The 27905-nt window shown below is 37.3% G+C and overlaps 1 protein-coding gene across 1 annotated transcript; it reads right to left on the reverse strand.

Annotated features, from left to right (window-relative positions):
• Positions 1-3339: 3339 nt before the first annotated feature.
• Positions 3340-7235, reverse strand: LOC131146925 (probable leucine-rich repeat receptor-like protein kinase At5g63930). The gene is made up of 4 exons (XM_058096778.1): positions 6242-7235; positions 5854-6114; positions 4842-5684; positions 3340-4174 (listed from the first exon to the last, which is right to left on the reverse strand). The coding sequence occupies exons 1-4, from the start codon at positions 6672-6674 to the stop codon at positions 3708-3710; spliced, it is 2004 nt and encodes a 667-aa protein (XP_057952761.1). The 5' UTR covers positions 6675-7235; the 3' UTR covers positions 3340-3707.
• Between the last annotated feature and the right edge of the window lie 20670 nt (positions 7236-27905).

A 27905-nucleotide genomic window follows, 5' to 3' on the forward strand; every position in this document is an offset into this window, starting at 1 on the left:
GACCTCCCCTGTTGCATGGCATCATCACCTAGGCCACCCATCTCTCCAGTTTGTCTCTCGTATCCTCCATCATCATCATCTGCTCTCTATTCGTCCTGATCGTGCGTTTTTCTGCCCTAATTGCCCCTTGGCCAAAAGTCACCAACAACCCTTTTCTCCTAACTAGGCTCAAGCTTCCAAGCCTCTTCAACTTCTGTGTGCTGATGTTTGGGGCACAGATCCATATTTGTCCAGATGTGATTTTAGATTTTACTTATCCATTGTTGATCAATACACTCGGTTTTGTTGGTTTTTCCTTCTCAATCTTAAATCTAATGTGTTTCATATTTTCACTAATTTCATTCCATTTGTTGACCATCTTTTTAACTCCAAATTAATTTCCATTTAAACAGATGGTGGTGGTGAATTTAAATCCATCACTCCCTTTTGCCAAAAACTTGGCATCGCACACCAATTAACTTGCCCGCATACTCACCAACAAAATGGTCTTGTTGAACGGAAGCATAAGCACATTGTTGAAACTGGAGTTGCCTTACTAGCTCATGCAAAATTACAATACAAATTTTGGATCGACGCTTTTGACAATGCTATCTACCTCATCAATCGCCTTCCCTCTCTCACCTTAAAGAATAAATCTCCCTACTCATTGGTGTTTAACAAAGATCCAGACTATAAATTTAGTCATAATTTTTGGCCGCGAATGTTGGCCTAATCTCCGTCCCTTTAACAATCACAAAATGCATTTTCGTTCTAATTCTATCTATTTCTGGGCTACAACCCCTCTCACAAAGGCTACAAATGCCTTGACCTCTCCTCAAATAGATTGTACATCTCCTGGGATGTTTTATTCAATGAAGCATCATTTCCCTTTAACAATCCCTCGACCCAACCCACTTCCTCTCCCCCGCCCTCTTCCACTATCCATATTCCTATTCTTTCTCCATCTATTATGGGCCCAAGCCCATCTTCCTCATACCCCCTAAATTCGACCCCCTCCCCTACCAGCCCATCACCGCTCCCACCCAACATCACTACCAGCCCATCACCGCTCCCACCCAACATCACTACTAGCCCATCATCGCCAAATGCGATGTCTCCATCCCCGATCACCCCATAAAACCCTAATCCCTCTCGGTCGCCTTCCCACACCCTTATTGCACCTTGATCCCATATCACCACAAGAGCTCAATTACATTCATCGCATCCTCGGATCTTCACTGATGGTACGGTGTCGTATCCTCTTCATCATTGTCTCACCACTCAAGTCGTCCCTCCCAACACTCCTCTCAACTACTCCGCGGCCTCCAAGTTCCCTGAATGGCGCTCTGCCATGAATGATGAGTACACCACTCTCATTCAAAATCACACCTGGACCTTGGTTCCCCCCAACCCCTCTTCTAATATTCTTGGCTATAGGTGGATCTTTCGGACCAAATACAACACTGATGGCACAATTCAACGGCGAAAAGCACACTTGGTTGCAAAGGGTTTCAATCAACGTGAAGGGGTTGATTACCATGACACCTTCAGTCCGGTTATTAAGGCCCCTACCATCTGGTTGGTCCTCTCTCTTGCCGTCGCTCAACGATGGTCCCTGCGACAAATTGATGTTCAAAACGCCTTTATTCATGGTGACTTGTCAAAGACAGTTTATATGCAACAGTCGCAAGGCTTCATTGATCCCCTGCATCCCCACTATGTGTGCAAACTCGAGAAGGCGCTCTATGGCCTCAAATAGGCTCCTCGGGCATGGTTTGCTCAACTGAGCTCTTAGCTCCTTGGGTATGGTTTCCTTGCTTCCAAAGCTTATCCCTCTTTGTTCATTTTTGCTCTTGGTCTTGCGATAATTTATCTGCTAGTCTATGTCAATGATATTATTATTACCTCATCTCATGACTCTACCATCAATTCCTTCATTGCCACCCTCAATCAAGCCTTCCCTGTGAAGGACTTGGGACACTTGTCTTATTTTTTAGGTCTGGAAATTGATTATCTACAGGATGGTATTATACTCACTCAGCCAAAAAACATCAAGGATTTGCTCCATCACAACAATATGCTACATGCCAAACCTATGCCCTCCCCAATGGCAGCCTCACTCAAATTGTCTACATTTGATTCTCCCTCGTTTGATGACCCAACACTCTTCAGAAGCACTGTTGGAGCCCTTCAGTATCTGTCTCACACTCAGCCAGACATCAATTTCTCAATAAATAAAGTATGTCAGTTCATGCATGATCCCAAAGTCTCCCATTGGAGTGTTGTTAAAAGAATTTTGCGGTACCTTAAAGGCACCATTAATCATGGTATCATGTTTCCCTTTAACTCCTCCCTTACTCTTCAAACCTACTCCGATGTCGATTGGGCCAACTATCCTAATGACCATCGATCAACAAGTGGATATTGCATTTTTATTGGCAAGCATTTGATTTCATAGAGTTCCAAAAAGCAGGAAATAGTAGCTCGCTCGAGCACAAAGGTTGAATACAACTCCATTGCAACTGCTGCAGCTAAAACAATCTGGTTACAAACAGTCTTATGTGAGCTCCGGATCTCTTTCTCCCATGCTCCAATCTTATGGTGTGACAACATTGGTGCAACTTACCTCGCAGCCAATCCTATTTATCACTCTCGGACAAAACACATGGACATCGACTTTCATTTTATCTGTGACCGTGTGGCAGCAAAATCTTTAACAATCTCACTTCTCAGCTCACGAGACCAAATTGCAGACATTTTCACCAAACCTCTGGTCTCTGACAAATTTCTTCGTTTTCGGTCGAGCCTCAATGTTATTGACACACCATTGGCCTCAAGGGGGCGTATTAGCATAACTGTACACAATTCGTGTAGCACTATAACAATGCCCTATAAATGAAGGCATCTTTTCCTTTCTCTCTTCGTAACTATAGGCATCTGTTTTGTTATTCCCTCTTAGCTCCGTAACTACTTACTTGTATATATTCTTGACTATTGTAAATGAAATATACAGTGAGCATATTCTAGCAATCAACTCTCTCTGATAACAATCACTGCAACAAAAGGCTTAGCTCTTTTTTGCAACTTAAGTATTCTGTTCTCTTCAGTAGCTCTTCTGCTTGTTGAAGTTCTTTTCATAGCTTTTGTGCTGGTTGTTTTCAGTAGCTGGTTCAAATGATAAAACTTCTTCAGTTCTTCAGCAACATTAAATTGTTAGTACCTTAAGAAATAAATATAGGAATGTTTTATATAAGGATTGAATCTTCCTAGTATTATGAAGATGCAGGAGATGGAGGCATATGGCATTGACAAACATTATAATTGATGTACAATTGTAAACCCATGTCAGGAACCTCGGGCTGGCAAGATCTTATAAGAACATACATTGAATCAAAAGGGAAAAGCACAAAGAAAGTTTTGAGGCAGATTTTGTAAGTCGCAGAAAAGTTCTCTTTCCACAAGCAAAATGCTCATGGAGATTTGGTGGGGGGGAACCTCTATACAAAACACCATGCCACTAAACAAAACCAAACCCGCCAACAACAATACGGATAAGCGATTACAGCGACATTGACCGCAAAGGTTAGCCCTCAACTAGCAATTCAATAGACAACAACCCTAGAAGTTTTGCCACCAATAAATTATAATCCTAACTTACCACCACACTGCCAGTAAATATTTCCAGCAATTGCCAAAGAAACTACACTAGCGACTCATTGACAGCTGTTTCAGATACTCAGTTCCTGAATAACAGCTTCCATGGATGGCCTTTGAGTAGGAGATATTTCAGTGCAAATCACAGCAATCTTGGCCAGCTTAGCTGCTTCGTGCTCAGAGAACTCACCATGGAGATTTGGGTCAATAAAATCTTGGAATCTGCACAACTCAGCATCCTGTCGTATTGAGCCGTTGAGTTTCTGCCTTCCGGAGAGGACTTGCAAAACAAGCATCCCAAATGCATAAACATCACTTTTCTCTGTGAAACGGCCGGTATTCATATACTCTGGAGCTAGGTATCCCATTGCGGCACTGGTTTTTAGTGCTGAGAAGATATTGTCATTGGTTAGGAGCTTGTGCAGACCAGAATCTGAGATCAAAGGATTGAATTGCTGGTCAATCAGCACCTTCTCAGCTGAAATGTTTTGGTGAACTAGAGCAGGTTTGTTCACTTTGCAAGCATGTAAATACTCTATACCTGCCCAAGAAATGAACAAAAGAAGAGTCAAAAAAAATTATATATCCCCTGAGAATACATCACCCATACTACACTCTTTTTCTGCTGGAGCAAATAAAATCTTGTCTTGAGAATCCCATGCCATTGAGCTCTTGATTGTCATAGGAAGTTCTAGAATAACAAACGCAATAAGAAGATGCAGAGGAAAGAATGTAAAAAGGCCCAGCTCATTTCTTATGAAGTGTCCGATCTTACATGACACATTGGGTATTATTATAAGTAATAAAAAGCTTAGGGGCCATGCTGTAATATTATCAAATTTTGAGAGGTTCTTATATTTTAAAAAAGGATACATTGTTCAAATCAAGCAAACTTATAGCCTGCATCCATCACATTACCAATAAAATTGCATTAATCAGTTGAGAGTCCGAAAATCAAACCAACTGTATATATCAACACTAGATGCAAATTTGCAGATGCTTGACTACTATTTTTTTAAAGGACCATATTTGGATTAAAAAGAATATATGCTATTAACAGTCATATATAAAAATAATATGTTCTTATTGCCATGTCCTTGTGCCATGTCATGTCTTGAGTTTCTAAGTCCACTACGTAGAACAATTTCATTTTCAGCCATTTCAAACATTCACAAAGCCAGCCAAAAGAAGAAGAAAAATAAACTGACCTTTAGCAATTCCATTGATGATAGAAACCCTGGTAGACCATTCAAACATCTTCCTATCACCATCCTTTGCATCAAGATAACTCGAGATATTCCCATTCGGGACAAAATCATAAATGAGAAAGCACTCACCCCGGCCTTTGGAAAAGCAAAATCCTCTCAAGTTTACCAAATTCTCATGCTTAAGAGAGACCAAAATGTCCAATCCGTTCAGGAACTCACATTTCTCAGACTTGCAGCTAGTTTTATTTATTCTCTTAACAGCAACAACTGACCCATCTCTTAAAATTCCTTTGTAAGTAGCAGAGAAATGGCTCTTACCCAAGAAATTCACCTCCGAGAAGTACTGAGTAGCAGCCTCCACCTCTTCTAAATTGAAGCTAAAACTTTGCAAATCCTCTTTGGAAAAACCAAGGTTGCAACCATCACCCAAAGGATCCCACCCATTGGAGTACTCAAGGCTCACAAGAGAAGAGCCATGCTTCATACAGACCTCCTTGCCCTTGTCAGTGCTACAGTTAATATTAAAAGGATCAAAAGAATGAAAAGAGCTCCCCAGCTTCTGTTTCTTGCGACGATATAGGGAGATAATCACAAGCCCAATGGCAGATAACGCAACCCCTAGCAGAGCAGCACAAACAATTATAACAGGAGATCTAGCTCTCTGTAGATCTGAGCAATGTGTCTGATTGCAAGGTAGCTTCAAATCTACGGGCTCCGGGATGCTTCTTGTTGGTTGACCAGTTGAAGCATTGCAAGCTCTCAAAGGCATCAACCAATCACCAGATTCACCACACAATCTGGAGTTGTTTTCGAAGAAGAATCGGTCATCCAATCTCTTCAAAGCTTCATCCATGCACATTAACGTCAAATCAGTTTGAGTTCAATACTTTCCAAGAAACACACAAGAGACTAATACATTTACATATAGCTAAATTCACACCCACACCCACACACACACACACACACACACACAAACAAAATGTAAGTTGAGAAACCATTGTTACAAAATTACCAGGAGGTACACTGCCTGCCAGATTGTTGTTCCTGATGTCTAGAACATCAAGCTTAGAAGCCTCTGCTAGTTTTGTGGGAATTGAACCAGAGAGATAATTAAAGCTCAAATCTAGCCACATTAAATTTTTTAAATCTCCTAGACTTCCAGGAATTGCACCAGTCAGTCTATTAGACTGAAGAGTAAGAACAACAAGGTTCTTCAAAAAACCCAGCTGGGCCGGTATGCTATCTGTGAACTGATTACAACAAAGCTGCAAAACTACACAACAAATGCAAACCAAAATAAGCAAAATCTAAAACCTCAAAACAAAGCACAAAACCCAAACAGCGAAGTTCTAAATTCACAGAAACCAGTCTGAAGGATAGGAGCTTGTATAAGGACGAACCTTGTAAGTTAGACATGTTTCCAATCTCCGAAGGTATATTCCCAGAGAGCTTATTGACATTAAGATAAAGATCTTGGAGCTCAGTAAGAGTGGAAATCTCCCCTGGGATTTTCCCAGTGAGAAAGTTGTAATGCAAGTAAAGAGACGTCAAGTGTTTGAGCTCGGCGATTGACGCAGGTATCATCCCAGAGAGCTTTTTACCCTGTAATGAAATGTTGGCCACTTGACCCTTCTCGTTGCAGGCAATGCCCTCGAATGAGCCGTTGCAGGGGTCGCCGTCGGCGTTCCATGAGGTGAGCAACGTGTTATGCGGATCCAGAGCGGCTTTCACCGCCATCAGAGCTTTCAGCTCGGCATTTCCGTGACCAATTGATGAGTGAGAAAGTGTGATGAAGAAAGGGATGAAGAAAACGAGGAATCGTGCGATTCCCATCTCTGGTTTTGGCCTTATATGGCCGAAGAGTAACTTTTTTCTCTCTGCAGATACCTTCTCTCAGAAATCTACCTCTCTAATCTTTCTCTCCAGGAAGAGAACCGCTTAGGCACCCCTGTAAATGGTCGAAAACGAGCTCTCTCTCTCTCTCTCTGCGCTAAGGTTCTTGAACGGTCACTGCAAAGGAGGAAAAAAGAGGAAAACGCAGAAATCTCGTGTTTGGGTTTTGCTCAAATGGTGAAGATAAACTGAGAATCTCTCTCTCTCTCTGCTAAAGTCCTTGATATGGTCTCCGCAAAAGAGAGAGAGAGAAAGAGTAAAGCACAGAAACCTCGTGTTTGGTTTTTGTTCTGGTAACTGGTTGCTGCTTCTTTCTTTCCTTCTATCTCTGTCCTTGTCTTCTAGCAGCAGAACAGATACTGATACGAGTTTGAATCTGGAAGACTAGGAAGTAGGCTTGCAGGAAAACGAACAGGGCACCATCTCTCTCCTCTGTTGCTCATCCTCTCTCCGGTGAGGAAGAGACAGTTTCCCTTTTTGTCATTAAAGACAATAAAACAATTGTTCAAAAGAAAAAAAAATCTAATCTTATAATTGAAAACAAAAATTTGGGACAACAAATTTATAACTACTAAACTTAAATAAGATTCTACAACTTAGTTGGTAAAATAGACACCAAGCTGAAGTTTTTTTTCATTTTATTATTAATTTAAAATAATATATTAAATGATATCCTATTTGAAAAAATATTTCCCATAATGACGTTCACGTAATCTCGCTGCTTGATCGACGCATGACAAATTTTGTTAGTCCATACAGCGATATTTGTTTCGGAATTAGGTTTCAATTGTCCATCCGTCATTGGACGCATGGCAAAACTCGTTAGACCATCCAGTAAGTTTTCCTTGAATATTGACTATCCTCCTTCCTTTGCTCGCGGATGAACAAGCAGTAGAGAGACGAGGGGCTTTGCAAGACATAAAAGGACTTTACAAACCTATCGGACGATTGGACAAGAGAGCAGGTGATCATTGGACTAGCCGACTGTTGCTCGTCGAACGCTGGGGAAAAGGTATAAAAAGAGGAGATGAGGTATGTAATTTTTTCAACCCTTTCCTGCTCACATTTTTTATTTTGTGGAAAATATGTTATTTTGATTCAAGTTTTAATAGTTTTGCTGTTGATTGCAAGCATTTGCTGGAAACTTCCAATATTAAGGTTAGGGTTATTTTTATTTTGTTATTTATTTTCTTGATGATATTATATTTCTTGCAACATGTATTTATTGTCATGTTTGATTCTTCTTACTTGTTTGATATTTATTGAAGTTGTAATTAATTGTTTGAATAATTTTTCCATACGAAAATACTACAAATTTCACTCTAACTGATATGAAAAAAAAAACAAATAAATCAATAAGTGTTTTTCAATTTTAAAATTCATATAAACTAATTAATAATGTGTGTATGTGGGGCAAGAATGTGTCAACATAATGGATGATTCACTCTTTGAAATATTCTTAAAATTAAAATTTATTTTCATATAATGAGAATTTATATAATTTTTAAAAAATTATTAAATACATATGAGAAGAAAAATGTTTTATGTTAAACTAAAAATTTTGATTTATGCAATAATCTTAATTTTAGCAAAAAAATTCTATTCTATAAAGTTCAATTGGTTAAAACTGAAAACAATACTATTAAGATATTAAAATAATTTAGTATTTAGCTTTAGTGGTTGGATCAAGTTCAAATTTAGAATTAACCATATTTGAATTTAGTAGTTGATACTTAATATTTAATTAGCAAATATCTCCAATCGTATTAATTTCTTTTTAGCTCAAATAAATTACTGTCTCAATCTATTATTTTTTAAAAAATTTAAAGGAATAAATTATTTTTAGGTGCCCATTTTAAACAAGTTTTTTTGAGTTTTTAAAATATTAAAAAATGCAATCCATGTTTTGTATTTGTTCAGAGAGATCATTGTGGTCTCCCTTTACTCTAAACATCAATGGGATTTTTTGGTATTTTATTTTTTTTTTTTACTTGAAAAATGTTTGGGGGCATTAAACCATTGATTCTTAAATGTATAAACATATGAAAAATCAAATGAATACAAAAACTAGTTGATATTAGGTTCTTTTTTCCCATATATTGCCCTTAAAAAGAAATACCTACACCTCATTACAATGTTACAATTGATTTTTTTTTTCTATTGAAAATAATAATAAGTACACACACTAGCAAAAACTGTTGAGATTTAAACTATGACCAAATGATCAATTTTTTAGGAGGGGGAATATTATTGATGGTGGAGATAAATGAAGGCAATAATAAGAAATATTTTTGAAAATTGTTTTGGGTTTATTTATTTAATAATAGAAATATTGTATTTCCTGCCAAAATCAAAAAAATTGATGCATTCGTGGACAAGATACTTATGCAAAAACCAAAAAAATTGTCCTTACATAGTTTTTAGATTTTTTTGAGAGGAAAATAGTCCATGTGTCATATATTTCGAAATACAACTAACATTTTGAAAATTCAAATGAAGTTCCCTTTTTATTTTAAATATGAAAAATAAATTTAGAATTTGCATTTTTTTTTTTTTTTTGGTTAATTTGTTTACACTGTTGGATATCAAAAGTGCGGATTCCCAATCTTTAAAAAATAAAGATCTAATTGGATTTGAAATAATCAAAACAAGTTATGATACATGAGTCATTTATAGGATAACTATAAGCAACGTAATTCATTATAGGATATCTATGAAGGTGTTGATAATGAATTACGTTTTTTTTTTTTTTTTTAAAGAAGGTCGGCACCTTCATTTATCTAACGTAATTCATTATTAACACCTTCATGGACAAAATGTGTTTAGTAAGGGAAACACGTAGGCCAAACACGTTTACAAAAGTTCATGAATTAGCAAAAGAGATGTTATTTCATGCATTTACATATACAATTTTGTTTTTCATAGGTCTTTTCTATTTTGTGGAAGTCAATCTAAATAGCAGGAAACTCAAGCAGTGTTCCGATGACGGTGTTGTTGTATATAGGGGGAAAATTATTACCGGAATAGATGGTGTTAGTTATAGTACTCAGTTGGTTCGACCAATTCGAATTGGTCATAAGTGTAAATTAAATAAATTGTATTCAAATATATACAAATATTTGCATATTGATCCAAATCAATATGCATTGCGGGTGACCGCAAGATACCCTATGCAAGGATTCAATGATATAGTCTTCTATAAGACTGTTCCCGCAACTGATGATTACGGTCTGCGCATTGTGTTGGATGCATACTACATAGGTCTGATATATTTAATTGTACAGTAATAAGTTAAAACCATTCCTCACATGGGTGTCGCCGCAAATAGGCAAACGGGGACATCTACCGAGCATGTGATTGAAGCGGAGAAAGACACCCAACAAACTCGTCATTATGATATGACTGCGAAAGAAGATATTGAACCATACACGAGTGCGGAGGTTTATGGGATGTCTGTTATTAATTTCAACGAATGTCCAGGTTGTGAAAAAGTTTCGGCAGAAGGTCCAGGATCGTTGTTCACCATTGTGAACAACACGTTAGACATTGGGATAAATATTACAAACGATGTTAGTTTACAAGATGAAGAAGACATGTACGAGCAGGAAACAAGTGAAGGGTTAAATGTGTTTCCCGATGATGTGAACCAAACCACCCGTGAAACAAATGATGTCACGTACGACGCCTAGTTTATGGACGAACCTCCAATGTACGGTCAAATTAACATAAATGCTGCAGATTTATCACGTGACAAGGAGCTTCCTATACGGGTGACTCATTGGGATGAATCGTCTAAGCTGAGTAGGGGGATGCTATTTGGGTTGAAGGATCAGTTGATAGCGGCGGTGCGAATATATCCACTCGAACCTACCATGACTTTCACGTTGTGCGGTCTACACCAGTATTATGGGTTGCTCGGTGTAAGGAGTTCAATTACGGCTTACCCTAGTGTTATGGGTTGCTAGGTGTAAAGAGTTCGAACATGATCTGTGGGTAGCCCAAGTGCACTCATATGCTTTCATATTATCGAGTGGTATCTCCCTAAGCGAGTTATGCAGCAGTTTAGCTATCAGCAAGGCATTCCCGATCGCTTCTTGATGTTGGGTGTAGATGTACATGGGGAGGACCTTCATGAAATTGATGGACGCAGTCAAGGGATCACAGACTAGGGGACTGAGCACGAGAGGTACATGAGTATATGGCAGTATTGGTGAGAGTACATTATACCAGGCATGGCGAAAGATGATCTGATACGTCTGGATAACCTATACTTTACCTAGTGTAGGTCCATCACACGACGCTTTGTCGACAAGACTGCTGCTGTATATATGAGCCTCATAAGAACACTTTAGCTCACACCTACTATTTAAATTTGTAAGTTACGATGTCAAATGAATAAAAAAAATTGTTTGCATACTGCACGCTAACGTACTACACGAGGTTGATCTACTCTCTTCAGATGCCACTATTCAGAGTTTAGAGAGAGTTGGATTGGACCTTGTCCACGAAGACAATTAACGGATCCATATACCTTCACAGGCCCCGCCTCCATGAGGAGGTCAACCAGCTCCAATATGAAGAGGTTGAGCAGCTTCCTCTAGTCATCCATTGAGTCCGGCCTTCTCACTGCCCATTGCACAGGCGGAGTACGTATTCAACTTGTCCGCACCGTATGTGCCTTCGACGTAGGCCGATATTGCAAGTCCGTCTAGTAGACAAGCAGACACCCCATCTGACTCTACTGCCACCCCATCGATGTCATACCTATTAGACGACCTTCTTGATGCAGAGGAGGTGGATGCACCTGCTATGCCACCTCAATCTCGTCCAGAGCCTTCATATGCATTAGTGCCCCATCCGCTTCGCATGGATGTAGATGATGCAGCCTATTGGCAAAGATGCTGGACAAACAGCACGTAGACGGGACAGGATACCAGACGCAGATGAGCAACCAGGAGAGGGTAGATGCAGACGGCAGCCACCCCGAAATTGGAGATGACCTCCAAGTGGCACGGAGTAGTAGGATCGATTATTTTTATTTCATTTGTGCAGTATCTTTTTTTTTTTTTTTTCAATTATATAGCATCGTTGCATTATTTATGTATAATTGGGAATATTTATTCATTTTCCACAACATGTATATGTGAATGAAAGTTGTGTATGACAGGTGTGAATAAAAGTTATAAATGAATGTTGTGACCATTCCCACATTCTCGATTAAAATTATTTTTTTTTAATAGTTGCATGGATTTGAACAGGTGCTTTTATGTATTTGTTTCCCACGAACTTATACATGAAACTTTTGAATGAAATTTGTGAACATACTAGTATCGATTGTCGAGGATAAATGTTTTCTTTGAACAGGTGCGTGGATGGATATGATCATTTTTAAAAGGAGACTTTGCCGAAATTTTTACATTAATTTGATACTTTGAATGTATATGAAAGTTGTGAATGAAATTTGTGAACATACTGGTATCGATGAAGAGTGACATGAGCTTATAAGTTGCAAGGTGGATATGTGTATCAAAATTTGAGCTCCAATACTTGATATTATTCATATTATAGAATATTGGTTCAACAACAAATAAACAACTTAAAGTGCATGGCTGAATATGGGCAATGGGAGTCACTAGTCAACAAATTTATTAAATTAAATATTTTTTAATGAAGAGTGACAAAATTGTGATGACCTTAAGTTCATTACAGTCATAAAAGTTTGCCTTTCAGGCTATCATATGTGGTAAATGGCAGAAGACAAGGACCATAGATTTCATAAATTGGGATTATTTCCTAGTGTAGCAAACCATCTGCATATTTCATCAATAGGACAATTTTCTAGTATGGCAAGTTGTCGTCCTCATTATTATTATTATTATAAATAAATAAATAAGGAGAACACAAAAAAAATGGAAATAGTCCATGTTACAAATTGCAATTAAAAAGATTTTTGAAAATGGAATACTTAGGAAAATTTTTCCCAAACAAAGTATTATTTAATATATTATTATAAAATAATATGCGAGATCCTTGCTCTAGTTCCCCAAGTCCAACTTAGAAGAAGTAATTACCGGTAGGCTATGCTAGAAACTACAGTTTGAATCAACAACCTCCTTGAACGGACTTAACCGGTCATCATCAGATCTTTTGAAGGAGTCGTCAAAATTTAGAGACCTAGTTGGTGAATTAGAAGTGAGTGGTAAAGGGTTTTTCTAAAATATTGCAGGAGCACTAGTAATGATGGTGGGAGTAGGAGCAGGAGGGGTGCTAATTGTAACTGTGCTTGAGCTGGGGAATTGTGGGATAACGGTTGGTGGAGGAGTGAGTAGTGTTCGTGGGATTGATGATGCATGATTAATGGTTGAGGTTGATGAGGAGGTCCATAAATGTTCTGTGCTCGACCTTCGTGGAGAAATGACCAGTGCCTCAATAAGCTCATTACTAGGAATAAGAAGTTCTTCTAATTGCTTGTCTTCACCACACAAACATGTAGTAATATTGGAAATTGCCTGACCCATATCGAACCCATGCTTTGTATTCTCCTTTTCTTCAAGAAGCCTAGCTTGGAACACATAGAGGCACACAGAGATTAAACCATGAAATGAAAACTATGGGATCAATGTTTAGTAATGTTTATGTACACTAGTGCTTGCTACTAAATCTTCTACCACTGCCATATCTTATAATCAACACCTCTGAAGAAAATGATGATTTTGGACTTATTAATTATGATGATAAAAAATAAAAGATGGAGGAGATCGAGCCAAACCCATAATAAAAAATCGCCTAACAAAAGAGGAGTTACATCCTACTGTTCAAATATCCAATGAATTCTATTTGGGGATAGAGATGTACAATGTAACGACCCGAAAAATAATGGTATTTAAATAATAAAGAGAGAGGGAAATGGTAACAGAAACAGAAGGAGGCAGTAGGCTTCGTCGACGAACGCTTCGCGTTCATTGACGACATTGCATTTTGGATGGAATAACCCGAAAGATTTTTCACAAGGCCTCGTTGATGAACATAGGGAGTTTGTCGACGAGAAGATACCGAGAAGGGTTTTTGGGATAGACTGAAATTCGTCGACGAAGGAGGAAGTTCATCGACGAAATTATTGAAGGACTCGTCGATGAGGTGACGTGGCTCGTCGATGAATACCATAGTATAAATAGTGCTTAAACTTAGTTTTACGCAGAATTTCAGCGCCACTCTCTTCTCTCTCTCTCTCTCTCCTACGGCCTTTCCCTCTTCTCTCTTCGATTTCGGCCCCATCAGTCGCTGGATTGATGATCTGAGGCCACCACGACGTTCCTGGTGGAGTTCTCTTCAAGTTTACCAGAATGGATCGTTGGTTGAACGAAGTCGGAATTCATCACAAATCCAAGGTAAGGTCTTTTATTTGGAATTTGAGTTTCCAGCAGTTGTAAGAAATGTAATAGACGTAAAAATAGTAATGTTTTGTTCTGGAATTTATGGTTTTCAGGGTGTTAAAGGGAGGGCCCTGCAGGTGTTGAACCCGTTATAGTAGAGGATTTTTAACAGGAAACAGGTAAGGGAAATATGATATGCTAGGTTATTTGAGTACGATTTCAGTATAAAATTATAAATGTTCCACCAGAGTATTATTCACAGTAGAGATTTATACAGTTTATCAAGTATGATTAATATGTTTTAAAATTACTGTATGGCTTGAGAATATAGATATAGTATAGAAACATGCTTTACAGTATTTTTTAGAGATGTGTTTTACAGAATATACAGACAGTGAATGTATTTTATAGTAATTACAGAAATACCATGATTTAGTTTTACAGTACCATGACATACAGATTTACAATTAATTACAGAAACGCGGTTGATATAGATATAGTTTTCTACAGCGTCATGATTTATACAGTTATTACAGAATCATGGTAAAACAGATAGTTGTATATAGAAATGTATTATATAGTATCAGACCCTGTTGGACCATACAGTTACAGAGCACGATACCATAGCTACATACAGTTTATAGAGTGCAACCACCTATTCAGATAATACGTGGTATAAAGGTCGATCGCATAGAGCCCACGAGTGGACAAACTCCCCAACAGATATGGGTTGAGGAGGGCTGATCAGACTATGGAGTATAGTGATTTATTCCTAGTCGGCCAGCCAAGGTAAATCCCGTCTATGGGCCGCACAACCCTGTCATGAGGAGTTAAATCATGACACACAGTTATCCACAGGGAAGTTTACAGTTATTACTATGTTTATACAGGTTTACAGAAATAGAAAATATATATATTAGCAGTATTTTGAGTAAAAACCTAAAGTACAGAAATGTTAAGCAACAAGTAAAAGATGAAGATTATATTACTGGTATTGTACTTTACAGATTCAGTGATACATGACTATATAGTAATAGATTTTCACAGTATTGTAACTCATTTGCCACACACTAACAATAGCAAATTTCGTCTTACTGAGCATTGGCTCATCCCAATTACTTTAACATTTTTCAGGTGATCCAAGTAGGCGAGCAGATCAAGCTCGCAGATAGAGGGGCCTCAGTATTGCCCTGACAATAGTGTGAATATTTTTGGGAGTATTTCTGTATAGTCCTAGCCAGTTGAGGGTATTTTGGAAAATAAACATATATGTATATTTTGGGAAACACTTTAGCACTCTCGTATTGTATATAACTACGTATGGTTATGTTTATTTGATTTCTTCTTCTTGCTGCTTAGGTTGATGATTAGGTTTAATCAAGTTTGGTATCAGAGCATTTTAAATATTATAGTGTAAAAAAAAAAAAAACCTCCCCCCCCCCAATTTAAATAGCAGGTCGTTACATACAAAATATCAAAATTTGATCAGTTGAATTTTCACTATTTGCTCTATAGGTCAAAACTTTCAAATATTTCTTCAAAATCTTTTGATTTTGGGTTAAATCTAAGTAATTTTAAAAAAAAAAATCATTCATAGTCAACCTAAAGTTAATTTGAAGTATCAAGCAAGATGCATCAACTTGCTCATCATACTAATATGATGACAGCTAGCTAGCTTCCTTAATTCCCCTAGTCTATCAGTCGAAAGTTACGTAGCACCCTGCATAAAAATCCCATTGGGGTTTTAGGGATCATATGACATGTGCAGCATTATAATCCCCATGCTTGGTAAGGATGTCTTTTGTAATTTAAACCTCTTGAGGTTTAAATGAAAGATTGAAGTGAAAAAGAAGGGAAAGTGATGCTGCCTAACGCGATAACCACTACACCATAGCATCCAACGATGACACAGTGACGAAATCAGGATTAAATAGTCTCCAAGGTGTATAGTCTGAAGGTAGGTTGGAGCTTTCAGCTTTTCCAGCGTGGTGAATATCCTCAGGACAGCCCTATAGCACATGGATGGGTTACTGTGGATACTCATGGTGTAGTAACTCGAAAAAATAAAAAATAAAATAATAATAATAATAATAATAATATAATATTATTATTATTATTCATCAATTAATTAATTATACATTATTAAATTAAATAATTAAATAAACAAATAAAAGAAATAGTAAAAAATTAATTAAATTAAATTAAAATTATTCATTGTTAATTAATTATTTATTTATTAAATTGAATTAATTAAGTTAAGTTATAAGATGGTTAAATTTATATCCCTAAAATATATATATATATATATATATATATATATATATATATATATAGGTATAGGTATATAATATGATATTATTATAATATATAATAAACTAAAAAAAAAAAAAAAAAGGAAGCTAGAAGCTTTCTCGGTGGATGTCAAATTGAAATCCACAGTTTCAATTTGAAATAGGAAGAGGCCCTCAAACGCCTCCCCCACTCTCCGTCACTCTCCTTGTCTCCTCTCCCTCTCTCCTCAATTTTTCGGAAAATATTCGGTCGATCGGAAAACTGACCAACATTTCTATGGAAACGGATTTATCGTAGGAGCGGCGTAGGCACAATTCCTGGGGTAAGGTAACATTTCCCTATTTTCTCATTTTCTCCTTAAATCTGCCGCTGAATTGACGATCGGGCACCACCACAGGATCCTAGTCGCGATTAGGGGTGGCAAAACGGGCGGGCGGGCCAGGTTCGAGCGGGGTCACCAACGAGCCGGGTCATAAATGGGCCGGGTCATAAACGAGTTGATGTTAAACAGGTCACACACATGTCAACCCTAGCCCGCCCATTTAATAAACAGGCGGGTAACGGGTCACCCGTTTAAAAAATATATTTATTTATTTTAAAATTTTTCAAAAAATTCCATATAAAATGACTTTTTAAAAAAATATATATATTGCATTATATTTATTAATACAGGAGTAACAGGACTGTGGAAGTTGGAGGTGTGGTCCGTGTGGACTGTGGAGGCTGGAGCCTGGAGGTGTGGCTTGATCCGGGACCATGAGTGGATCGTTCGTAGCACCGAAATCGCAGCACATAGCAGCGCACCAAAGGAGAGCCGGAGAGGAGAGGACTGAGAGAGTGAGATCTAAAAGGAGAGTCGAAGAGGAGAGGATTGAGAGAGTGAGAGCTGTGAGGAGAACCGTGGGCCGCAGCGTAGCAGCGCACTAGAGATCCAGAGGAGAGGAGAGGATTAAGAGGGCGAGAGCTGAGAGGAGATCTAAAAATGAGAGGATTGAGAGAGTGAGAGCCGTGGGCCGCAGCGTAGCAACGCTCCAGAGGTCCAGAGGAGAGGAGAGGATAGAGAGGGTGAGAGCTGAGAGCCTGAGAGGAGAGCCGTGGCTGGCAGCACAGGTTAGGGACTTAGGGTTTTTTTTTTTATGTGGCTGTGTGGGTGGAGAGTCGAGACTGGAATCGTCGAGGCCCGAGAGTCTTCTGATCGAGAGTCTTTTGAAGAGTGAAGAGTGAAGACTGAACTGAATATATATAAAGGATCCAAATTAACGGGTCACCTGGCGGGTGACCTGCCCGAACCCGGTTGAACCCTTTATAAACGGGTCAACCCATGACCCGCCCAATTATTAAACAGGTTAATTTCTTTAAACCCAAACCTGTTTTAAACAGGCGGGTCCGGATAACCCGACGGGTCATGACCTGTTTTGCCAGGCCTAGTCGCGATCATCGATGTTTTACCTGGAGTAAATTTTCAATTTGGGTATCCTAGACACCATTCCAAAGTGAGAGTAAGATTTGGGAAATTAAGTAAATTGGTTATATTTGAGGGTATAATTATTTATTTGAAATTTATGGACCTAGGAAATATTAAAATAGTATTTTATTTAAGGTTGATTTAATGAAATTATGATTTTTGATTTAGGGTCCGGGTGAGCGCCGCATGTATCTTTTTGAGGTCCCTGTTGACGTAGTTCAAGAAACTAGGTAAGGGGGAATATATATGTATTAAACTAGATTCTTATGAATTAATTGGGAAATGAAATATGTTATGAATATACGTGTATATGCCTTTGTATGGGTTTAAAATGTCAACTGTTTAAATTACATTTTCTGAGCCTAGGGCTGTTTTATTAGATAAGTATATGTGAAGTTGAACTGATGAAAGTCAAAGATATTTTCAAGATAATTATGTAAGAAATGAAAGGTATATTTTTAGCATATGTTAAATGCATGTCGGCTTATTTTACAGGAAATATGTATATGAATTTTACTGCTAAATAATGTGACATGAATAAATAGGAATTCTGTGTGGAAATATGTTATATCTATGAGATGCAGGATATACAAGAAATAAACTAAGTATGAAAATGTTATATGAAATGTGCTACATGTGAGTGTTAATGCAACCATGTAAAACAGCTGAAAGATGTTGGGTAAAACAGCTGAAAGATGCTGGTTAAAACAACTGAAAAATGCTGGGTAAAACAACTCACAGCTGAAAAATGTTAGGTAAAACAGTTGAAAAATGTTGGGTAAAACAATTGAAAAAAGTTGAGTAAAACAACTGAAAGATGTTGGGTAAAACAGCTATAAGATGCTGGGTAAAACAGTTGAAAGATGTTGGATAATACAACTGAAAGATGTTGGGTATGTTATAAAATGAAATGAAAATGGAAATAAATGAAACAGAAATGAAATGTGAAATGTGAAATGTGAACAACGTAAAATGGGAAAGAGTCACGTAAAGTGAAACGCTATGAAATGATAAAACTAAGAACATGAACACAAGAGAATTACAGAAAAATGACAGACAAAATAATGTATTATGGTATTATTAGTATTTATGCTAGTAGAACATATTACATTTGGGTGGGGCAGACTCTTTGTCTGAGGGCTTGCTGAGAAAGGCGAGTACCCTAGTAAGTATAAGATGTAGTAGTAGGATGCATAACGTACTAGGGCAGAGGGAAACTATTTGTATGTGCGGGTAGATATCCCTATCCTCGGGGCCTTTGCTGATAAACTTTTGTTTAAACTGTGTGAGTACGAGATTGATCTATTACTTGAGGGCTCAGGTAAGGTGAGTGCCCTAGTATGCTTTAACTGTAACCTTTGAGTTGCCTAATGTATTAGAGCAGAGGGGTGCTACTTGTATGGGTGGGTAATCACGACTATCCTTAGGTAATCTCGTGCGTAAAATACCTTACATGTGTTTGAATAAGATCAGAAAATGATTTCCAAAATTATGATCAATATGTTATATACAAACCTCATGTTGGTCACACACTGTTTTAATATATTGTTTCTTCCCTTACTGAGATGTGTCTCACCCGAATATGAACTTATCTTTTTCAGGACCTCCACAAGATCGAGCTTAGAGAGCTCGAGGTTATTACTACATTTTTTTGAGTTATAGAAATAAAGGGTATAAAGTTGATGATATGTTGGGATGTATAAAGTTTATGTTTTATGCTTTATGCTTTATATTTTGAAGTTTTTTTAGAGAAGGATGGTTGTGAATACTAATAGTTGGAGATATGTAAATATGTGAATACAGGTAGATGAAAAGTTGATTTTGGTATATAGATAGAAGTAGAAAACTCTGGTATTATATTATTGGAAGATTATATTTATGTTTTCTGTTGCATAAATGATATTTGAATGTCAGCTAGCAGGTAAATGAATGGATTAGTAGCACTCCGACCCCCTTAAAGGGTCGGGGCATTACACATGGGCTAGATAGCCATGAGTTACAGATGGCAAATGGATGGGTTACTGTGGACATTCATGGGCTAGATTGTGAGAATGAAAATGGGAAAGAATAGCTTATGAAAGCTATTGAAAAATGAATATAAGAAATGAAAAAGTGTGAGTTCAATTACATAAATAATTAGAGCGAAGTAAACTCTTCGCCTGAGAGCTTACTGAGTAAGGTGAGTGCCCTGATAAGTATCAATTGTAGCCGCACCCGAGTTAATCGAGTAATGTTATAAACGACATCAGAGTAGAGGGGCGCTACATATATGGGCATGTAATCTCCCCTATCCTCAGGAACTTTTGCTGATAAATTTTGATTGCATGTATATGAGTTTTAGAAATGGAATTAAAAGCTATAAAAGATTATGTTTTATATCTATATAAATATGAGTACATAATGGTTTATTTTCTCAAATGTTATAATTACTTAAATGAGTATATTATGATATAACGAAACTCATACTGTCACACACTGTAAATAACTTATTCCGTTTTAGTGAGAGGTGTCTCCCCCAAATATCTAATTATTTCAGAAAACCGTGACAGATGAGTAGATAGAGCTCCGAGATAGAAGGGAGTCGGTACTCTGATAGGTAGGGTAAGTGTTATGAGTTAGGGATGTATGATTCCCCTAAAGTATTTTGTTGATTTTTGGGAATGTGTTTAGACATGTATATATACAGATGGTTAGAACTCTGGTTATTTGTATTCTGGATGATTTGTATATATTGACTTCCGCTATTAGGTTTGTGTATATGATATTTACCGTTTATCCGATACCCACTTCGAGTCGGGTTGTGCTGAAGTGGTATCAGAATATTTGATGTGGCCAATGTTTGATTAATATGTTTTATTTATTGCAAAAAAAATGGTACGAAAATCGGGGCGTAACAGTTTGGTATCAGAGCCTAGGTTGCTAGGTTTGTAGACTTTAGTAAACAGCGAAATATAATACTAGAGTATAGGAATGGATTTTGATGAGAGTAGAGGATGGGTAGACTGGGATATGAGTCAGTCATTGTGGAGGATAAGATTGGAATTTAGGGTTCTATCTTGCAGTTTGGAGGCAGGAGTTCTATGGTTGTTTCTAAGTGGTAGGATTGAATCTTAAATTGGAATTGAGGATGTTATGATGAATAGTTATAGAAGAATATTTTATAAGTTATAGTCTGATGAGTGTGTTGGTTGCGTGATAGTAATTGAGTTCTGAGACTGGTTGTTCCCTTTGTAGGATGGACCCTGGGAATAGTAATGCGAATGCTGGAGGTAATGGGGTGGGGCCCTCTAGTATGGGTGGCGGAGACACCGATGCAGTGCTACGTAGCATCACCCAGTAGGTGATGGCAGAGATGGCCAGGGGTTCAAGGGAGCGGAGCTGCACGATTAAGCAGTTCACGCATATGAAGCCCCCGTTATTTTCTGGAGGGGCCGACCCATTAGTGACTGAGAATTGGGTCCAAAATATTGAGGATATCTTGGTAGTGCTCCCTTGTATTGAGGAGCAGAAAGTGTCCTTTGCTGCATTCAAGTTGACTGGAGAGGCAAAACGCTGGTGGAGATCAGCGAGACTACTATAGGAGAAGAGACCTGAGCCTGTAGCAGTGACCCGGAGCTGCTTCAAGGAGTTTTTCTTCGAGCGGTACTTCCCCTTTACTATTAGAAGTGCGAAGGAAACAGAGTTTTTGCACTTAACACAGAGGCATATGACGGTACAGCAGTATGCCTCTAGATTTATTGAGTTGTCCCGCTTTGCTCCTTACTTAGTGCCAGATGAGGAAAAGAAGGCAAGAAAGTTTGAGGAGGGTCTGATTCAGAGATTATATGAGCAGGTTGTAGGCTTCCGGGCCCAAATTTTTTAGAGATAGTCGATAGAGCCACCGTGATTGAGAGTGGCCTACAGAGAGGCGCTTCGGCACAGAGTTAGAGGAAGAGATCCACGCTTCCAGATTTTCAAGTAGGATCCAGCCGAGGGCCTTGGAGGAGGCAGCATAGCAGAGGAGGTCGAGGATAGTGGATGGGAGACCAAGCAATACAGGGCATACCGATGCCCCTTTTTTGTTCCATATGCTACAGGAGACACCCAGGAGAATGTCGAGGCAGAGAGATGGTAAGTTATCGATGCCATCAGCCGGGCCACATGGCAAGAGATTTTCGAGCACCGCCAGTGAATACGCCTACTCCTAGACCATACTGAGGAGGTCACCGGGCATCCTGAGGCGGACAGTAAAGGAATACCCCTTCAACACGAGTCTATGCATTGACACCAGGAGATGCTGAGGCGGCAGGCGATGTAGTGAAAGGTACTGTTTCATTACTGTCATATAAAGCTACTGTTTTATTTGATTCAGGGGTGACTCAATTTTTTATCACCCGAAAATTTGTTAAATTTTGTGAGATAGAAACTCTGCCGTTAGATATCAGTTTGTCTGTGTCTACACTAACTGGGGCTATAGTGTTGTGTAGAAAAGTACTTAGAAACTGAGGATGTACTAGGGGAGGTCTTTCTTTACCAGCTAATATGGTGATTTTAGAGATGCATAGGTTCGAGGTGATTTTGGGGATGGACTAGCTAGTTGCTATTTACGCCAGTATTGACTGTTATCAAAGAGAGGTAGTATTCAGACCTCCAGGAGGACAGGAGTACAGATTTGTGGGGTCATGTGTAAGCACCCCGCCACAATTGTTATTTTTCATTCAGGCGAGTAGGTTGTTGCTAGAGGGCTGCCAGAGATATTTGGCTTGTGTAAAGGAGGTATCAGAAGGGGAGTTGAGATTAGAGGATATCCCGGTAGTGAGGGATTTTCCTGATGCATTCCCTGAGGATTTTTTAGGACTACCTCCTGATCATAAGGTAACGATCTACATCCAGGGACAGCGCCAATTTCTAAAGTGCCATACCAAAGGCACTGACAGAATTTAAAAAAAAATTAAAGGAATAGTTACAAGAATTATTAGATAGGGGGTTTATTCGGCCCAGCGTATCGCCTTGGGAAGTGTTGGTATTGTTTGTGAAAATTAAAGTAGGATCGATGAGAATGTACATCGACTACATATTTTCATATTTCCATTAGTTAGCCAAAATAGTGGGAACAGTTTAGTCCCAAAATTAAGATACCCATAAGAATATAAGATACTAAGTGGGCAACAATTGGACTCCTATATTTTGTGAAAATTCTTTATTCCCTAGGAAGTGATGTTATCACCATAACCTGAAAACAAACATGAGAATAAATTGTCATGGGCATCACATTGCCAAGTATTCCAAAGGATCCTGAAAACCAAATAACACCTAATAGAATCATCTTTAGCAACTTATTTAGAAGAAAAAAATCATAATGATACTCGAACCTTTAGTAATCTGCTATCCAGAAGGAAAACCATACATGCTAGGACCTAGAGTTTTATCTTTTCGCTCTATCCTGTGTGAATCCTACTTGACAATGGGACAAAAATTTAACCTCTTAGGCATCATCTCGGTTGGGATTTGATTTGTATATAGCTTAATGTGAAATCTTCTGTTGTTGTCTGCAATTGATTGTGGCTTTCAAAGCCATTTTCAGAATCTAACCCTTCTACCATTAGCAACTCTCTAGTACAAATGAATATCACATTTTCCTTCCTAGTCCATTTCACACAAGATTTATGTTGCGAAACGATGTCCAATCACTGATCATAACTTACTAAACAACTTCATTAGTATTGTATTCTATACAAAAAAAAAAAACCAAGACACGTGTTTGTTGTATATTTGTCCAGTCACTGGAGCAAGATCATAGTTGACTTGAAGTTAGTATTAGACTTGTCATAATTGCAATCCATGTTTTTATTGAGGATATTTTCCAACTATGTTTTGATATTCAACGTGTGCCACCACAGGTTAGAAGTTGAGCCTTAAAAAAAATGTTTAAAGCAAGAAAAAAAAATCTAGAAGCCAATTTGGTAGGAAAATGATACTTTACCCTGAATTAAAAGTGTAAGTCTGTGCATTAGTTTGGCATTGAAAAGGAATTGGATTATTAGAATTCCAGGGAATGTTTAGAAGCTCATAGAATTTTTACTCAAATGAATTACAAAGCTATGATGAGAATTTTGAAGTGACTTTTATACATTTGATCTGACGGGAAAATGATTACACATCCTGTACTGAGATGTCCCAGTAGGTATGGTCCTTAATGAGTATGAGACATCATTGCAAGTTCTCTGTTTAAAGATGAGGTAGCCATTGGTGGTTATCTAGTTATCATACACCTAGTTGATTGTTTTCAAAAGAAATTAGTACTCAGAGATCCAAATGGAGTGATGGTTTCCTTCCAACTAACAAGCTCTCATATTTGACATCTTGAGAGCATGTGAAAGGATAGAGTTTGGGCACATGTATGGGGTTGTAACAGCAATGAAAGAAATATATTGTTGACTCTACGAGTCCAATCCTGTTTTGATAGAGACAAATCACTTAGTGTTTGATCAGTGCATTGAAATTGTGAACATAAACAATATATAGCGTTCACAAAAGGATGACAAGTCATAGAAGTCATGAAGATTAAAGCATACATATCTTGGCACAATCCATAGAACTGAAAGACTAGAAGAATGAAGATGCAAGGGGCAAGTTCAAGATCGTCATGGGAATCAGTACTTAGAACTTATGTATTCACATACTTCATATGATTTAATTTGAGGCTCAACTTAGACCCTAAAATGACCTTAGGACTCATACATCTCATAAACATCATTAGGGGATATTTATGGACTTAGAAATATTTTTAAAACCCCAAAAAATATTTTTATAAAAGAGTCAAGAAAGAGAACAAAGCGGATTTTTTAAACTAAAAAGAAAAAATCCAAGAATTGATCAGTTCAGAAGACCGAAATCAATGTTCTGTCGTCTGAAGATGTAACTTCAGAAGACTGAAGTTAAGCTTAGTCGTCTAAAGAATTTCTTCGGAAGACCAAAGATTAAGTTCAGTCGTCTGAAGAATTAATGGTGAAACACAGATTCTGGCAGAAGCACCTCAGAAGACTAAACTTAGACTTCAGTCGTCTAAACCTGACACTTCAGAAGACCGAACGCTAACCTCAATCGTCTGACCCTGTGTCGAAGTTAATTTTTTCAAAGCTTTAAGGAACTTCAGTCATCTGGGCCCTAATCCTCAGTCATCTGAACCTGCGGGAAAGTTTAAAATTTTAATTTTTAATGAGAGAACACGCGAACTATTTTTTTATCCAACGGTTAAGATTGATTCTAAGAGTAAGGTACCTATATATTCAACATCTAAATCCTAGTTCCCCATCCTTTTTTAAGAGAATTGAGAGGCTTGAACATATTGATATACGATTGCCTGCGCTCCAACTTATACTTATCAAGCTTGGGCAAATCAACTTATAAAAACGAAGGGATTTCTTATACATATCTTGATTTCTATTTGGTATTAAGGTTTGGTAAATCCATTTGTTATTTTCAAAAGTTTCTTATCTCATCATTTATTTTTGAATATTATTAGCGAGATTGATCTTGAGTGTTCATATACATATAGAGATTGTTTTGACAAGATCACTACTTGAGAAAGGTTTTGCCATTGGTTAAATAGTCTGATTCAAGTGTGTATTTAGTTAAAGACTTGATATTTTTGATACTTCAAAACCACTTGATTAAATATCCTTAGAAGTTCATTACTATATATATGTATATATATATATATATATATATATATATATATATATATATATTATTGAGGGATATTTTCTAAAAAATCTTATATTAGGTTTTGAACTTTGGTAATCACATTATATATATATATTTGCATATTACAAAGATCATATTGTGGTTGAAAATTTGGAAGAAAGCTTATTAACTTAGATCTTTATAATATTCAAGACAAACTTTTTTAACAAGATCATATTTGATATTTATGCATCTTGTCTTCGAAGCTATTACTCGTACAAATATTTTGAGAGATTCGATAAAAGAGAAATTTGGTGAAGCATATTCATTCATTAAAAATTGCATCATTACATACATTTTGAGCTTCAAGTTTCATCATATCGATATGTGTTAGGAATTTCGATTGTACTCACTAGCTTTGTTAGAAGCAAATCTTGAGTTGTTTTGCAGATTTGAAATTGTAATTGTAACCACGGTTCGGATTGTGAGCCGGGTGAGGAGGAAGTTGTGCCTCTTGTAAGCAGAGAATGTAAGGAAAGCTCCGTCCCAATTTAAGGAGCAGGGATTTCAGTGGAATCCTTAAGTGGGTTGCTCAAGGCAATGACGTAAGCCGGGTTGGCTGAATCTCGTAAAATCATGTTTGTCTTCTCTCTTCCCTTACTCTTTTTACTTTTCGCACTGCATTTCATTACTCGTATTTCTTGTGTGTTTGTTGAATAACCTCACATGACCTTGATAAGTAATTTGTTCAATATAGAAATAGGGACTAAGTGGTAAATAAGTTTTAAAGAATTTTAAAATACCCAATTCACACCCCCCCCCAATTCACCCTCCCCCCTCTTGGGATTACACCTAAATCAACATATACGAGTTAACAAATTCCAAACTTCTTTACTCATAGGTGATGAATTTTTAGATATTCTTCCCAGATGATTTATCAGGGTTACCTCCAAGAGGAGATTGAATTTAATATTGATTTGATGTTAGAAACAGAGTCTATGTCGACTGCTTCGTATAGAATGACATTAACTGGACTAAGGTAACTTAGGGAGCAACTATAAGATTTCCTCGATAAAGAATTTGTTCGACCTAGTATATCATCATAGGTTGCACATGTGTTATTCACTAAGAAATATAATGGGGCCTTGAGGCTATGCATTAATTATTGGAAGTTGAATCACGTTATATTAAAAAAAAAATTGGTATCGACTTCCAAGGATTGGTGGATTATTTGATTAATTGGTAAAATCTCAAAAAAATTTAAGGTTGATTTGCAATTAAATTATCGCTAATTAAGATTTGGGAATTACACATCCCAAAGATAGAATTGAGTACACAGTAAAATCGCTATAAGTTTCTGATGTTACCAATTAGGGTTACCAATGCACCTTACATTTTCATAGATATAATGAATCAAATTATTCAACTATACTTGGATCAATTCATTATAATTTTATTGATGATTTTTAGGGTATTCAAAGACTTAAGAAGAGCATGAACAACATTTGTGATTAATTTTACAAACATTACGAGAGCATCAGTTATATGCTAAATAGGAAATGTGGGTTATGGACAACTAATATGAAATTTTTGGATCATATCAAAATCAAAGGATAGTTATCTATTGATTCTTCTAAGGTTATGTCGGTGTTAAATCTTTGGAAGACTGAAGATGAAAATTGAAGTTTTTTAGTGCTAGTGCTGAAGCAAGGTGTATTAGGACAAGATGTAATAGAATTGTTTAAAAGATTAACTCGAAACTTGTTAGGTTACGATGGATTTTACTTAGGGTTGTATTCAGCAAATTTCGAAGATGAAATTTCTATAAAAATAATTATTACAAGAGGATGTAGTGATCCTAAAAAATAAATAAACAAATAAATATTTAAGATTAATTAATTATTAAATTTAACTATTTAAATTAAGTAATATGGTGGTTTTATATATATATATATATATATATATATATATATAAGTATGTAATATAATATTAAAATAATATAATATAGGTTATATTGGATGGCATTAAAATGCATCCACGAATTTCAATTGAATCTGTTTTCTTCTTCTAGAACCCCTCCCAGTCGCCTCTCTCACTCTCCATATCACTCCTCATATTCTCTCTCTCTCTCTCTCTCTCTCTCTCTCTCTCTCCTCGATTTTCTCAATGAAACGGGCGCTGATCGAAAAACGAAAGATACCCCTGGGTTCCATTCTCCGCTACCGACATTTTAATCGGAGTGGATTTGTCATAGGAGCGATGTAGGCACCACTCCTAGGGTAGGCTAACCTCTCATTCTCTCCTCAATTTCTTCTTAAATTTTTAGCCAAATCAATGATCGGACACCACCACGGGGTCCTAACTTCGATCCTCAT

The sequence above is a fragment of the Malania oleifera genome, chromosome 13, assembly GCF_029873635.1.
Source record: "Malania oleifera isolate guangnan ecotype guangnan chromosome 13, ASM2987363v1, whole genome shotgun sequence".
Classification (NCBI taxonomy): domain Eukaryota; kingdom Viridiplantae; phylum Streptophyta; class Magnoliopsida; order Santalales; family Ximeniaceae; genus Malania; species Malania oleifera.